Below are 15,718 nucleotides of genomic sequence, written 5' to 3'. Positions count from 1 at the left end.
ACCAAGGCTCTGGGGCCCAAGCAGGAGCTGGAGGAGAGGGGGCGAAACAGCCTGGTCTTTAACAGCAGAGAGACCCCCAGGGCCCTAAGCAAGGAACACGGTCCGTCCAGGTGGCCAGGGCATGCTGGGGCCCGTGGGCTGGGTCTTCCTGGCCTGGTACTCTGTCTGACAGTTCTCTAGCCCTCATCCACTGGAAACAAAGGGTGGCCCCCAGGCCTTCGGACCTGGACTGAGTCCAATTCCCCTTGGCCTAGGGATGATCCTGACCATGGAAACAAGACAGACAGCCAATCACACCAAACCCAGGACACTCTCCATATACTTTATTAAAAAGTTTCTTTGTATAAATTTCCTAAATTTTTTAAAATTAAAATTAGACCCCCTCCCCACCCCGCACCAAAAAAAAATAAAAATAATAAAAAAAAAATAACCACCCAAAATTAGAGGAATGCCAAAAATATTCTCTAGTACGACTTTCTTTCCCATCTTTAATGAAGGCACTGGTCCCATCACAGTGCACAGAGATTGAGAGATCTTTGCTTCCTTCCAACGAGACCGTTTGTCAGAGGCTTTAAGAGAAATTAAAAAAAGAAAGAAAATTCTCTTGAAATCTATTCCAGGATATTGGGGAGAAAAAAAAATGGGAAAGTTGGACGCCATGTTGACTCTCCATCGCCGACTTTTCGTCTAATGTCATGCTTCACCGAGAGAGAGAGGAAGATGAACCAACTGACGTGCAGGGAGCCGCCGTGAAGTTGAGGGTTATTCTCTAGACCCCACATGGGCCCCAAACGGGGGTCAGGTGACACTCCAGAGGGCATCTGAGTTGATTGGCGCATTCCCGTGGAACACCAGCAGCGGATAACTATTAACGCAATGTTCAAAGGACACGCGGTCACTGCCTGGGGACGGAGGGGGCGTCGGGTCCGCAGGCACGAGTTAGCACCATGTTGACGGTCAGGCGGCAGATGGCTGCTCCTCCCAAGTCCGAGTGTGAATCAAAGCATGAAATGGGACAGGCGCCCGGGAGCCGATACCCGGAGCTTCTAACGAAGACGACGTGCGAATGAATGGCTGACTCCTTCTCCTCCGAGAGGTATGTGTCCCTTGTTCGGCCATGCTTAGGTCCCCATCGCTGCGATGACTCCGGGGTTGACGTGCACTGAGCGTCAGCGGAGGAGAGAGCGGGGGAGGGGCACGGAGAGAAGAGAAGGGAAGGAAAAGCCACATTACTGACCGAGAGGACACTGTGTTTTCTTTCTCGTGAAATGATCCCTCGGCCTCTGGTTTTCTGTTTCCCGTCTCTCACTTTCCTGCCCGAGACCTTCCTGGGCTCCCCGGAGTGGAGTGTCTTGGTCTGGGGCTGAGGTCCCTCTGGCCACCTGAGCCTTTGCTCTTGCCTGTCCCCGCCAGCCAGGTCCCTGGGCAAACTGAGCCCTCAAGCCCCGGCACAGGCCCAGACCCTCAAAGAAGCTGGCGTAGTTCATTACCAGTTGAGTTGCCCAACACAATAGAGATTTTGGGAGGGTCCCTGGTCTCAACACTACTTAGCGGGAGCGAAATTATTTAGATGAAATTATTTAGATGGGTTTCGTCATCTTTGGTGATGCTACCGGCAACTGTTTGTTATATTATTTTCCGAATAAGTATGTTTATTACGATATCTTATGACTACACAGGGACCGTAGGGACATTCCCAGCGGTGTTTCCTCGTTAGCAGAGAATACAAGGACATGGGGGGAGGTGTTTAAGAAATGATCACTGTTCAGAAAACTCCTTTCCTGGGCTCGACCTGAGTATCTCTCTCATCTGAAGACACAACCGAGTTTCTGTTTCGTTATCGACCGCCATCGCTGTGGTTCGAATGTCTTTGAAAGGCACGTCCCTGACCCGGGTCTCCTGTCCCCTGCCCACGAGCCCGGGGGAGCTGACCGCTTACCGGGAGAGCAGACCTTCTCGCAGTCCTTCTGGGAGGCGAACCTGTTCTCGTTGCCCCCGCAGCCGCCGTACCAGAACCGCGCACAGCTCTTGGTCTCCGCGTCGTAGTACCACTTCAGAGCGAACTTCCTGCACGTCCCCTCCTCCCTGGGCAGCTTGCAGATATCTGTCATGACGAGAGGAGAGGAGACCGCCCGTGAGAACCTGCGGGTTACTCAGCCCCAGCGCGAGGGGCTGGAGATCTGATCGCGGCTGATGGAGGGAGAGAGAAAAGAGTGAGGAGAACTCCCCACACCCCCCACCACACACACACACACACACACACACACGCCACAGTCTCCTCACCCTTCAGTGGACACAGAAAGTAACCAACTAGAGCTTCGTAAGCGACGAACGTGATCGCGCGGGCCCTGGGAGCCCAGTGGTCAGCTCACGTTCACTACTGGGTAATTTTAGGTCAGTGACCTTTGTAACCCTTTCGAACCCCTGGGCCATCCACTCTCCAACCCCTGCACCACAAAGACCCAGAGAAGAAACCAAATTTTAAAAACTCGGCGTCTTCTACTCCTTGGCAACAGAGCAATGAACCCTGTCAGAACCACATTCAAAAATAAGGCTGCACATCTCACTCTGAGCCAACTCGATTGACAATAAAAGTTAAAGTGGATAAGTACCCTTTAAAAGTGTGTGTGTGTGTGTGCGTGTCTGTGTGTGTCTATGTGTCTCTGCAAGTGTGTGTGTGTGCACGTCTGTGTGTGAGTGTGTATCTCTGTGAGTGTGTGTGTGTGTGCATGTCTGTGTGTGAGTGTGTGTGTGTGTCTCTGTGTGTGAGTGTCTGTGTGGCCCAGAGCTTTCGTGGTGGCCAAATTAAACAAGTAAGAAAAAAGAAGCACTATCACTGATGTAAACTTCACCATGGCAAAAATGTCACAGAGCAAAGCTGTTCTGAAGACAGAAGCATTCTTCTTCCAGTTAAGGAAGTTTATGTTTCACACGCATGCCCGTGACGCGGTCCAGCTGTGGAGCGAGGGCCGTGTCACTGCAGCAGCGCTTGGGAGCACTTATGTGCATCCTCAGTAAAAGCCCTGTTGACAGAGTTTCCTGGCAAAGCTGTGGACAGCGCTGGGAAAGAGGGCGCTCCTGTCCACTGAGTTATCCAAGAGCTCGGAACACGTAAGCCTTCTGCCAGAACCGCCAGAACCGCCAGGGCGCACGGGGCTGCGTGTTGACGTGCGTGGCTCATGTGCCTGGGTCGCCCCAGCCCTCCCGCACGGGGCTGACATCCCGGGCCTCTCTCTGTGGTGGCGCGGGCTGCCCACCCAGCTGCGGAGGCGGTCAGAGTGGGCAGCTCCGACTGGTACCAGGAGGGAGAAGAAAAGCCTGGGCCACAGGTCAGAGAACCCAAGCTCAGGTCTGCACAGCGGACCAGGCACACAGGTCAGAGAACCCAAGCTCAGGTCTGCACAGCGGACCAGGCACACAGGTCAGAGAACCCAAGCTCAGGTCTGCACAGCGGACCAGGCGCACAGGTCAGAGAGCCCAAGCTCAGGTCTGCACAGCGGACCAGGCGCACAGGTCAGAGAACCCAAGCTCAGGTCTGCACAGCGGACCAGGCTCACAGGTCAGAGAACCCAAGCTCAGGTCTGCACAGCGGACCAGGCTCACAGGTCAGAGAACCCAAGCTCAGGTCTGCACAGCGGACCAGGCACACAGGTCAGAGAACCCAAGCTCAGGTCTGCACAGCGGACCAGGCTCACAGGTCAGAGAACCCAAGCTCAGGTCTGCACAGCGGACCAGGCGCACAGGTCAGAGAACCCAAGCTCAGGTCTGCACAGCGGACCAGGCGCACAGGTCAGAGAACCCAAGCTCAGGTCTGCACAGCGGACCAGGCGCACAGGTCAGAGAGCCCAAGCTCAGGTCTGCACAGCGGACCAGGTGCACAGGTCAGAGAACCCAAGCTCAGGTCTGCACAGCGGACCAGGCGCACAGGTCAGAGAACCCAAGCTCAGGTCTGCACAGCGGACCAGGCTCACAGGTCAGAGAACCCAAGCTCAGGTCTGCACAGTGGACCAGGCGCACAGGTCAGAGAGCCCAAGCTCAGGTCTGCACAGCGGACCAGGCACACAGGTCAGAGAGCCCAAGCTCAGGTCTGCACAGCGGACCAGGCGCACAGGTCAGAGAACCCAAGCTCAGGTCTGCACAGCGGACCAGGCGCCGAGGCACATGGGACAGAGGCTCAGCACTGTCTTGTCATACTCCCTGGTGACTCTGGGGAAGCTGTCCCCCAAGCATGAGGACCGGTGGCTCCACACCACGTCTCCTAAGGGCAGACCCTCTCAGAGGCCCAGGAGGCCCACACTGCTACCAAGAGTCTGGGAAGAGCCAGCCAAGCCAGAATAAAACAATGACAATTCACAAAAACAACATTCTTCCTCTCAAACGTGCCGGCAACTGCAGGGAGGAGCCCGGATTGTCATGGAGGGGACCGAGCGAGGCAGCATTGTTCAACTACACGAGCTTCTCCCTTGTTTACCGGGGGCTCCCCTGGGAGCGTGAGGCCCAGGCCAGATGGTGACCTCAGCCCCTCTCCTTCCCTCCCCCAAACGGCCCCTGCTTGTCCACTTCGTCTGCGCCAAGTGGACTCGGAGGTGGCCATCTGTGTTTAGCTGTTCGCTTCCCGCTCTCTCGCATCTCCCGACGCAGGCACGAACTGTCCCCAGACGCAAGGACACCGGCTTGGGGGGAGCCTGAGCCGACACTGGCCCCCCAACTGAGGGGCTCTCCAGCTCCCGTCGATCTGCACCGTGACTCTCCAGGACCAAACTAGGGACCTTGAATTTTACATCCTTCCTTTCAGCGAGAGTCACGGCCAGCACCCCGTCTGGCTTGCTCGTCCCTGTGCACACAACAGATACCCAGGAAACCAGGAGAAATACACTCATGGGGGCCCCCACACTCTTTCAAGACAGCAACGCGGGACTCCCCGTTTCCAAAGCGTGACAACGGGAGGCTTCGGGTGCTTAAGCAGCGTCGTGATCGCGACTTCTGAGCTGCGTCCTGTAGAGGGGATTCGGCACGAGGACAAGCTGTGTCTACATGTGCTGACACAGCCATGTTGAAGACAAACACAAGGAAATCAAATCTCGTGGTGTCCAATGAGGGCTGGTGGTTGGACCTCACTGAACCCGGCCCTGGAACAAGTCTTCGGACACGACGGGTGTCACGTTCTCTCCTCCTCCCTCCGAACTCAGCCCTGAGCGAGCCTGGAGCCCTGGCTTTGCTCCGAGAGGTGTGCGTGGCTGCCCGTTCCCCCGTTTCCTCCGCCTCCTGTGGAGGACCCGGTAGGAACCAAAAAGCCCATGGTGGGAGGTGCATCGAGGCTGTGTGTGGGGGGGGATTGTCAATAACCCCAAACAACAAAGAAATCAGCTCCCTTTTAAAGGAAAGACCCAAAGGGTTGCCCAACGCGGATAGCCGCCATCGGTCGGGTGAAGCTTCCTGGTGAAACGGGGGTGGGTCGGTCCCTGGGCTTCCGTGAGGGGGGAAGGATGCCAGAGTAGCACCCGGAGAAACCCTGTCTGGGAGCCCCATCTGCTCACAGAAGCCGAGGCAGAACCTGGGGCGCCCTGGGACAACCTCCGTCCGCCCAGTGTGTAGATGTCCCCGGTTCGATTCACGATCAGGGGACACAGGAGAAGCCACCATCTGCTTCTCCACCCACCCTCCCACTCCCCCTTCTCTCTTTTTTCCTCTCTCTCTCTTCCCCTCTCGCAGCCATGGCTCGATTGATTCAAGCACGTCAGTCCCGGCGTTGAGGACGGCTCCATGGAGCCTCTACCTCAGGTGCTAAAAATACAGAGCTCAGTTGGAAGCAGGGCCCCAGGTGGGGGGTAGGGAGGTCGCAGGGTGGATCCCGGTTGGGGCTCATGCAGAAGTCTGTCTACCTCCCCTCCTCCCACGTAAAAATAAAACAATAATAAATAATAAATTAAAAAGCCATGGATTTTCCCCCATTACATCGTTCTGTGCTAACCAGTGCTATACATTTATAGTGGAACACAGCCAACCAAATACTGCCTTTCAGCAATTCTAAGATGTCTTAATTTTTTTAGGCACTATTATGTTATATTTCATCCACAAAGTAAGACAAAGCGCTGTAGAAGATGGTCTTTCCTGCCGATTGTTAATTCCCAGAATAAATACCAGAAGACTGCTAAACACTTTATTGGTTACTGTGACTCTCATTGCATTGAAACTTTCCTTCAGTGGGTGGGTAAGCCAATAATTTAGGATTCCTTGTGTAATACTGCCAAAAAGTACATTTTTCTGAGTAATATTTTATTTTCCTCTGTCTAGAAACTCCAGAGAGCCATAGCATTTGTAATAACATGCATAGAAAAATATCTATCCGAGGCTTTTCTAGCCAAAAAACGAGGAGAAGAGAGAGGGGATGAAACCCTGGAACCAAAGTGAACAGGGATGCAGCACGCAGGCCGGCGCGGCCAGGCCCACTGCAGAAGCGCCTGACGGCGAGTGCTCTCCAGGACAAGACAACCGCTGAGAGATGGGTTTACAGGTCGCTAAGTGCCAGCCTCAAGCAGCACGCGTATCGCAGAAAACACTAGCGGTGCTTAAATCCGAGGAAAGCGAAAAAGTAACGAGATATTTGGGGTAAGGGGTTGTTTTGTGTTGTTGAGGAAAACACAAGTATTAACCATTTAAAATGGAATCCAGTAATATTGCGAAGCCTGGTCTCTGGTGGTTAGCAACAACACCACTGGTCTGCTAATGTCAATGGCCACCTGAATGCCAAGGCTTTAGCCACACCTCACTCTGCACAGATGGGTGGGTGGATGGATGGATGGATGTGGATGGATGGATGGATGGATGGATGGATGAATGGATGGATGATGGATGGATAATGGATGAATGGATGGATGGGTAGATGAATGGATGGATGGAATGGATGATGGATATATGGAAGATGGATGGATGGATGGATGACGGATGGATGGATGGGTAGATGGATGGATGGATGGATGTTGGATGGATGGATGATGGATGGATGGGTAGATAGATGGATGAATGAATGGATGGATGGATGATGGATGGATGAATGGACAGATGGATGATGAGTAGATGGATGCATGGATGAATGATGGATGGATAGATGGATGATGGATGGATGGATGATGGATGGATGGATGATGGATGGATGGGTAGATGGACGGATGATGGATGGATGATGGATGGATGATGGATGGATAGATGGATGGATGAATGATGGATGGATGAATGGATGAATGGATGATGGATGGATGGATGGCTGGATGGATGGGTGGATGGATGATGGATGGATAGATGATGGATGGATGATGGATGGATAGGTAGATAGATGGATAGGTAGACAGATAGCAAACAGGGCTGGACCTCACAGTGGGCAGCGCTGTTTTGTTCCTGGACAGGTCAGTCGACACACTGATTGAGTCACTAGGTGGGCAGTGTACACACACACACACACACAACGGTGAAAGTACATTCAAGTCCTGGGTCTGAGGGTCATGCCACCATCAGAATGAAAGACAAAGGTTTAGAGGCATCTGAACAAACTGCTTGGAGGCTAGAATGACACACAAGCCCCAATTTCAAAAACTCTTTTCTCTCCATGACATGGAGAGAGGGGAGACCTAAGTGACAAAGGCTTGGATCGAAAGAAAACACCTTCCTACTTTGGAGTCCGTGACTCAGTCTTTAAAAAAAAAAAAAAAAAGTCCAGCCAGACTCTTGTTTAAAGATTGCATTGTTTATATTAACTAAACGCTGTTTGTATAGTCTCGTCCCTTCTGGACCACACATAAGAGAACCAGAAACATTCCAGACTTGCTGTGCAGTTTACCCCTGGTCATTTTCTGTCCCTGAAACACTGAATTTGCCAGAAAGTTTACATTTCCCATATGCCTGAAGGGGTAAGGTTAGCATACACAGTCCTCAGTGACTCCCAGGTTCTCATCTCATCCACCCTGACTCGGCCCCTCGGGGAATTCCTGTAGGTTCTCTGTGGCTGCTCGCAGCTCAAGCACCTGGTCCAGGAAGCCAAACGGAGGGGACTCAGGAATGAAGCCGGAGCTGGTTAGGAGCGGCAGGTCCCCGGTGCAGGGGACAAAGGTGCCTCCAGGGTCCCTTGACACAGGACTTAGAAAACTGCTTATGAGCAGAACTCAAAGGCGCTGAGACGTAACTTTTCCTCTCCATCCCACACCCTCACTTCGCATTCCAAACCGCCATTGTTTTCCTTTGGAGTTGAGAATCGTAACATGAAAAGTTTTTATAAAACACTTTCATACAATCCCTGTGAAGGGATTTTTACAACCTGCCATGAATTCCTGAATCGTCCCCGTGAATTTATATCGAAAGAAGAGAATTTCTTGTTTTTCCTATCAACCCTTCCATCAGAAAGACTTGAAGAAGTTGGAAGAGCACGTGGTGGTCTCTGACACAGACCAGTGCCTACACTAGTTTCCAAGGGCAAACAACTGTGGACACTTTTCATTTCTGTAGGTAATGCATTTATTTACCCTTGTTATAGATACATCTCTGTGCATAACAGCTACACAATCCCTGCATGGACTCAGTTACTTTCTCTTATAATTCCTGATTCCACATGTCAGGAGGGGCCGTGGCTGTATTAAGAGATGACAGAAATAGATAGATAGATGATAGATAGATAGATAGATAGATGATAGATGATGGATGAATGGATGGATGATGGAGGAATAAATGGATAGATGGATAGATTATGGGTGGATGATGATGGATGGATGGATGGATGGTTGATGGATAGATGGATGGATGGATGATGGATAGATGGATAATGGATGGATGATGGATGGATGGATGGATGGATGGATGATGGATAGATGGATGATGGATGGGTGGATGGATGAATGGATGGGTGGATAGATGGATGGATGATGGATGGATGGATGGATGATGGATGGATGGATGGATGATGGATGATGGACGGATGGATGGATGGGTGGATGGATGATGGATGGGTGGATGGATGGATAGATGGATGGATGATGGATGGATGAATGGATGATGGATGGATGGATGGATGGATGGATGATGGATGATGGACGGATGGATGGATGATGGATGGGTGGATGTATGATGGATGGGTGGATGGATAAATGGACGGATGGATGGATGGATAGCTAGATGATAGGTAGATATACATGTGAATGGAAACGTGGATACAGATCATAGATATAGACAGAGACACATTTGCATGGACATAGGAAAAGTCCCACTAGAAACAAAAGAATCAAGGGGCCTCTACTCCCAAGTGTGGAGTCAGAAACCACCCAACTTGACTGAAACACAGATGAGACAGGGCACAGACGCTACAGAAATGATAAGATGGAGAAACAGATAACACCTCAAAAGAGTGACATGAGGCATGTTCTTGGACCTGCGTATGCGATCACCTACTCTAGAGCACATCTAGATACACTACCTACACTTGCCAACTTCTTGGTTAGTGGCGTACTTCTAGGTAACCGGCGTTTTCTTACACAGCCATGTACCTACTCTTGTTCTTGTGCAACTGTAACCATGACTCGTTTTATTCCAAATGGACACCCAAGAGGGTGAGTGGGCACCCTCTCGCAGTAGAATGTGTTTGTCTCTGCTTTTCCCAGAAAAAAAAAAAAATCATCCCCAGAATGACTTTTCCTTCTTGTCATTTGTGATGTGAACCCTTGGGACCCCCCCCCCACATTTTGTCAATAATAAAATAGTATTTGTTTAAAATTAATAATAATAATAATGTGCCATTGCTGCGGACAATGCACTCTGTATCGAGCAAGCACGGCTGCTTCCACCACTAGCGTGACACACAAGGAGCTGGGTGCCCACGGACACCTGTCATCCCAGGCACATGCAGACAGAGACGCTGCGAAGAGCTACGCCTTCCTCTTCCCAGCTGCGGCCGACACACCACACACAAGGGACTGTCCCCACCCGCAGCAGGAAGCTTCTGCTTGGGCGTCCTGTAACGCAGTGCCACATCTGAATGTGCACGGAATTTGGACTCTGGATGTCAGCGCCAACATCTTCTGCAGAACATTCTTAAGCAAAGTACGTCGGCTATTTTGACCATCATGTATTTCCTCAGGGGTGAATGACCCAAGCACACACCCTGCTTGCTGTATGGGGGCGGGGCTTCAGGTCTCAGAGGTCCTCTGCCCAGAAGAGAAGCGAAGAACAGCTCTCGGTGCCAGAGAAGCACGTCCGACTGGTCCCGGATTAAACACGAGATGTGCACTCGCCGGGCTCAGGCGCGCAGAGAGGTCTGAGAGCCTAGGAGCCAGGGAATCGGGACCAGAACCCGCATCCCACGGAGTACCTCCGAGCTCGTGCCCCCCTCAGGTCCCCACCTGGGGTGTCTTGTGTCCTTCTGAGCAGTTGTATTTTTATTAGATTGCATCCCTGCCAGCCTCTGTTTGCAGCATCACAGACCACACTAGTCCCAGCACGAGAAAAAATGCCTAACAACGCGTGGACTCCTACAGCCCCGAAAGCAACTCCCATCCGGTTTTCTCCGAGGGCCAGGGGACAGACAAGGCACGGCGCCCCGTACGGGTTGGAAGAGGCAGAACGACGCCATGCCGGGTCACCCAGAGCCGATCCGGAACTTGGACCCATAGAGCCACCCAGCCTGAGAGCTCAGACCTCGGCGGGTGACCTAGAATCCAGACTGCAAAGGCCTTGATGTGCGCGGGAGACGCCTGCGTCCATGCCCTGAGGGACCGAATAGCCTCACCACTCACCTGCCTTCGTCGCGGCCAACGGTTCCGGGCTCACGATGAGATTGATGGTTGAACTCGAGGCCGGTTTAGCCGGCTGTGGAGGGGGAGGCAGAGCTCTCTCTATTAAAGAAAAATGCAGACAACTTGTCGGTTACTCAGAGGCGGGAGGGCTGGGCATCCGTAGGGGCCGGGCAAGCTTGCCTCCCCGGAGCAAATCTCGGGTGAGGGTGGGCCACTGAGGCACAGAGACCCCAGACGTCCCTACGTCCACTCCTGACGGCTGTTCTCCGCTTGTGCCATTCATCTCAATGAGCAGACAGAGCAAAGCTCTGCCAGAGGAAGGAATGCGAGCCTTCCCTCCACGTCCTGGGGGAGCGGGGGTCAAGGAGAGTGTGGGGGTGGGGAGCAGAAGCAGGGAGGAGGGAGGTGGGGGGGTCGTGAGTGGCTCAGAGGGATCAGAGCGGCGTGCGAGCCCTGAGGAGCAGCAGAGGGGACGGGGAAGTGACACAGGGCAGGGGACAGAGCCCGAGCATGCTGGGACAGGGGAGGGAAGGTCTAGTGTCCCTTTCCGCAGTGGCCATGGACACCCTGTGGCGGGGAAGTGACAGAGGGCAGGGGACAGAGCCCGAGCATGCTGGGACAGGGGAGGGAAGGTCTAGTGTCCCTTTCCGCAGTGGCCATGGACACCCTGTGGCGGGGAAGTGACAGAGGGCAGGGGACAGAGCCCGAGCATGCTGGGACAGGGGAGGGAAGGTCTAGTGTCCCTTTCCGCAGTGGCCATGGACACCCTGTGGCGGGGAAGTGACAGAGGGCAGGGGACAGAGCCCGAGCATGCTGGGACAGGGGAGGGAAGGTCTAGTGTCCCTTTCCACAGTGGTCATGATGCCCTGTGGCCCCTTGTGGACGCTTCGGTGACTCTCTAAGGAGCTAATGACCCTCGGTGGCGTTTTCTGTTCACTGAACATGGAAACTCGCCTCTGAAGCCCGGATAGGGCGGCCAGTTGGGCCCCAGTCAGAGGACACGGGCACAGTTCTCTCTCCCTGGGAAGGGACAGCACCCAGGCCAGATGGGTCTGGGCTCCTCTGCCACGTGGCCCCGGGCCCCCAGGCGGGACAGCCGCTCACGAGGAGCCCATCTTCCCTTCCGTTCGTTTATAAACCTGGGTGCAACCCAGACACCCAGGATTTTGTGAAAACCTGGTGATTTCAGAACCGATTTGACGACTAAGGGTTGCTCCCTCTGCGTCCCCTACGCAGACCCCGTTGGAGTCAGGTAGCGGCTTTTCTGAAACTGACCGGTGCACTTACTTGTACTGAAACTGCCTTGGTAGACGGCCCTGACCTGTGACCGCAGGTAGCAGAGCACCGTCACCTGATACGTCTGCCCGGCGCGCAGGCCCCCGATGACGCGGTCTGTGACCGTGAGGTTCTGCTTGAGCACCAGGGACTGGTCGTGGGCTGAGGTGACGGTGAGGTCATAAAAGTAAGAACCTGGGGGCTCCAGCCTATCCCAGCGGAGTTTGGCGCTGTTCTCGGTGACCTCGGACACCTGGACCTCTCGGGAAACCTTGGCTGAAAGACAGACCACGGCGCAATGTGGAGACGCACAGAAAACCCCCTCCCCGCGGCAGAGACACGCAGGAGAGAGACAAAAGCTGAAGGACGTCCATCAGGAGACAGCTGACCACAGACCGGGGGGGGGGGGAGATAGGGAACCGATGTCTCGCTCAAGGTCCCCGGGAGATAGGGCTCTTCTAACCTCACCCGCGTAGCTGAAATGTGACCCGAGCCTTAGCAATTAAAACCCCTATTATTCATCCACAAGGCACATAACTCCATCTTTCTCCTATAGAAACTCTCTCTGATTAAGGAATTCCTTTGGAAATTCATAATCCGGGCTGCTGATCTGAAGTAGGGTGTTCAATCCTGAATGAGCCCCCCTCCCACACCCGGTTTAAAGTAGATGAAGTCGTGGGACGTCAGGGCATGGCGTGAAATTCCTGGGAAGGAATCTCTGCGTCCTCTCAGTTCTTACAACGAGGACAACCAACCGCGGTGAGTTTTTAAGAGCACAGGCACCCTGCCTTCACCTTCCTGTCAGTTTGTGACGCTCTACGGAATCTTTCTAGCATCTTCTGTGAGGAAGAAGTAAAAATGACACACGCCGGGTCTCATTGAGTCCACAGACCCCTTGCTCTCTAATCCGGTCTGGGACCTGTCTCTCCCAGGGACAGGGGCTAGCACAGCGTACAGGGGAGGCTGATTGTCTGGTATAGGGACTAAATGCCTGGTCCCACCACCGCATGCAGCGGGGGCCACCATTCTCTCGGTATGTGCTTCGCAGCGGGACAATGTCTGCAATAACGAACCTCCGTGGGGACGCTGGCGTGGTACCCTACAGGAGGCGGGTCTGGCCGCGGCCCCAAGAGCCAGCGGCAGGTGGGTTTTTTTCTCTCTTGCTCACTTCCTAAGTGGGGGGTAGAGCCCCACTGAACTCATCCCTTTCGCTTAAGACACTGGGTTTCCAGGAGAGAAGGGCCATGCCCGCCTGCAGACGACCCAGAGAGAAGGAGCAGGGTGTGGGGCTCGGGCGGGGCGTGGGGGAAACTGGGAGGGCCCGTTCGCCTGCCCTTTGTATGGAGCCCACCGGCCTCTCACGGGATAAGAGAAAAAGTGCTTTCTCATAGAGAAAAAAAGGCAACGTCTGGAAAAAGTGCTTTCTCATAGAGAAAAAAACGCTCCGATCAGCCCCTATCAGATGTACAGATCACCCAGGTACATGCCTCCCAGATCAATGACTGCATCTGGGCTGCTCCTGTAAACGGGCTTTGAGGGACATGCCCCGGACACAGGAAAAGAGGAGGAGGTCACAAGGCAACAGCCCGAACCGCAACTTTCTTACCCACGGGCTTAGCAGGGACTGGCTTGGTGGCGGCCGCCGGTCTGGCTGCCTGGGCCTTGGGAGCCTCGGGCTTTGGGGCCACGGGCTTGGCAGCGGTGGGGGTCCTTGCAGCCGCTGGCCTTGCTGATGCAGGCTTCACGGCCACCGGCTTCGCGGTCGCTGCGGGTCTGGCCACGGCCATCTTCATGGCCTCGGGCTTGGCAGGCACAGGCCTTGCAGCCACGGGTCGCGGGGTGGCCGGCTTTGCCGCAGCCTGCTTGGTGGCCGGCAGGTTGACCGTCGTCACTGGTTTGGTGGTGGTGGTGGTGGTGGTGCTGGTGGTGGTGGTGGTCGTTGTCACCGGTTCTGCGGTGGTCACCAGCTTCGCTGTGATCACCGGTTTGGATGTAGGACTTGAAGTAACATTATTCGGAGTGTTTCTGTCAAAAAACAAATAAAACATTGCTTTGACCCATCTATCCTTTTTTTTCCCGTTCTCTGGAATGGACAAAGACATACCCAGTGAGCTATGCAAAAACTTGCTGTCTTGTTCAAAATGCACGCAGTAAGTTTTTCTGCACGTAATATGTACTACATTGCACCTTTATAGGGTCTGTGCCACAGAAAACATATTGAACAGTGTCCGAAATAACAGAATCGTTTAAAATAAAAACTTATATTGTACTACAAACAAATACATCTGACATCTCACCTTCAGCTTAAGCAGTAAAAGCCAGGAGATGGTAAAGAGACAACGAATGTTGAAATGATGATAATTATTCTGATGGTTAACAATAATAATCAGTTAATCACTACTCTCGTCCTAAGAAAGTGTCCCCTCAGCAGAACGCTGTGCTGAGCTGGGCAATGAGAAAGTCAGCGCGTCTTTTCCCTCCTGGGGCTCAGTGTGTGTTTCTGCTTGCATTAATTTGTGTATGTGTGTGTGTGTGTGTGTGTGTGTGTGTTTCATTTTTACAATAACTTGATTTATCTGAAGCCCTCGAGAGAACAGCCGCATGAGTAAGTACAGCGGCACAGCCTTCGTTCCCTTCTCTCCCTGACGTGGACACTCCCGGTTTTAGGGACAGATCTCGCCCTGTGCCCTCGGAGGCAGGACATTTTCAAGTTGATATCGTACAAATGCAGACACTGGGTTTGCTTATTCTGTTTTCCGAGATAAGTTGGTTGAGCCAACTTCAAGGGATGTTGCAGAGGGATTACAAAGATAACACAAGGCTGGGAGGGAAGAACCCTTGAACGGAGGCCCACAGGACTGGTCTCACAGCCCCGGAAAAGGGCCACGGCGGCTTCACTGAGACTGTCCACTAACGAGGCTGAGATGTGTGGCGTCCCTCTGAGGACAAAGACGAGAGCAGAAGGATTGAGGGGTGACGGGGTGGGGGAAGGGGTGGGCCCTCTCTCCCCCACCCTGGACGTCAGCCAGGGGTCAGCCAGACATTCATTTTTCCAGGATAATTCAAATCCACAGCTCGTCTGGGTGTACCGGTCAGAACCTCACCTCCCCCAAGCATGGCAAGCTGCGGCATCCTTGAGGGGTACGGATGGACGGCACATTGCCTGTGCTCAGTTTCTGACACCGTGTCCCCCCTTGCCTGGGTCTCTGTCACATGGTCACACTGCTGTCCCATCTGTTCCTGGAGTTGGCACCACAGATGGAGCTGGCATAAGGTCCCTGAGCACATGCCAAGTGCCCAGCATCCTTTGTGCTTTGACCAGTAGAGAGTGGCAGAGGTAACAATGGGCCAGTCCCAGCCTAGTCCCCAAGAGGCCTCACTACATCTGCCGTCTTTCATTGAAACCTGCCTGGTCACTTTGTAGACAAACCCAGGCTCGGTGACTGGAGGATGAGAGCCCACAGGGAGCAGAGCTGAGCCGTCCAGCTGAGACCATCCCAGAACACCAGCCCACAGCTGGCGCGTGGCTGACCACAGATAAATAAGTGAGCCCCAGTAGAGGCCAGAAGAACTGCCCAGCTGAGCCCAGGCAAAAATTGCCAACCCCCAGAAATGCAAGTTAGATAAGTAGTTGTTTTTAAGCCACAAAGGTTGGGGTTGTTTGTTATACA

At 53.5% G+C, this 15,718-nt stretch overlaps 1 protein-coding gene across 3 annotated transcripts in view; it reads right to left on the bottom strand.

The window, feature by feature from the left end:
- Positions 1 to 311: 311 nt before the first annotated feature.
- Positions 312 to 15,718, bottom strand: part of COL6A3 (collagen type VI alpha 3 chain) — an 88,995-nt gene continuing 73,588 nt past the window's right edge. For all 3 annotated transcript variants that reach the window (XM_066278857.1, XM_066278855.1, XM_066278856.1), the window contains 5 exons: positions 13,654 to 14,072; positions 12,060 to 12,323; positions 10,773 to 10,871; positions 1,940 to 2,104; positions 312 to 1,162 (listed from right to left, as the gene is read on the bottom strand). In XM_066278857.1, coding sequence (XP_066134954.1) covers positions 1,122 to 1,162; positions 1,940 to 2,104; positions 10,773 to 10,871; positions 12,060 to 12,323; positions 13,654 to 14,072 — 988 coding nt within the window. In that variant the 3' untranslated portion in view covers positions 312 to 1,121. The remainder of the gene's footprint in view (positions 1,163 to 1,939; positions 2,105 to 10,772; positions 10,872 to 12,059; positions 12,324 to 13,653; positions 14,073 to 15,718) is intronic.

The sequence above is a fragment of the Saccopteryx bilineata genome, chromosome 5, assembly GCF_036850765.1.
Source record: "Saccopteryx bilineata isolate mSacBil1 chromosome 5, mSacBil1_pri_phased_curated, whole genome shotgun sequence".
NCBI classification, from domain to species: domain Eukaryota; kingdom Metazoa; phylum Chordata; class Mammalia; order Chiroptera; family Emballonuridae; genus Saccopteryx; species Saccopteryx bilineata.
The sequence above is the reverse complement of the archived record's forward strand: the minus strand, read 5'-3'. Positions and strand labels throughout refer to the sequence as shown.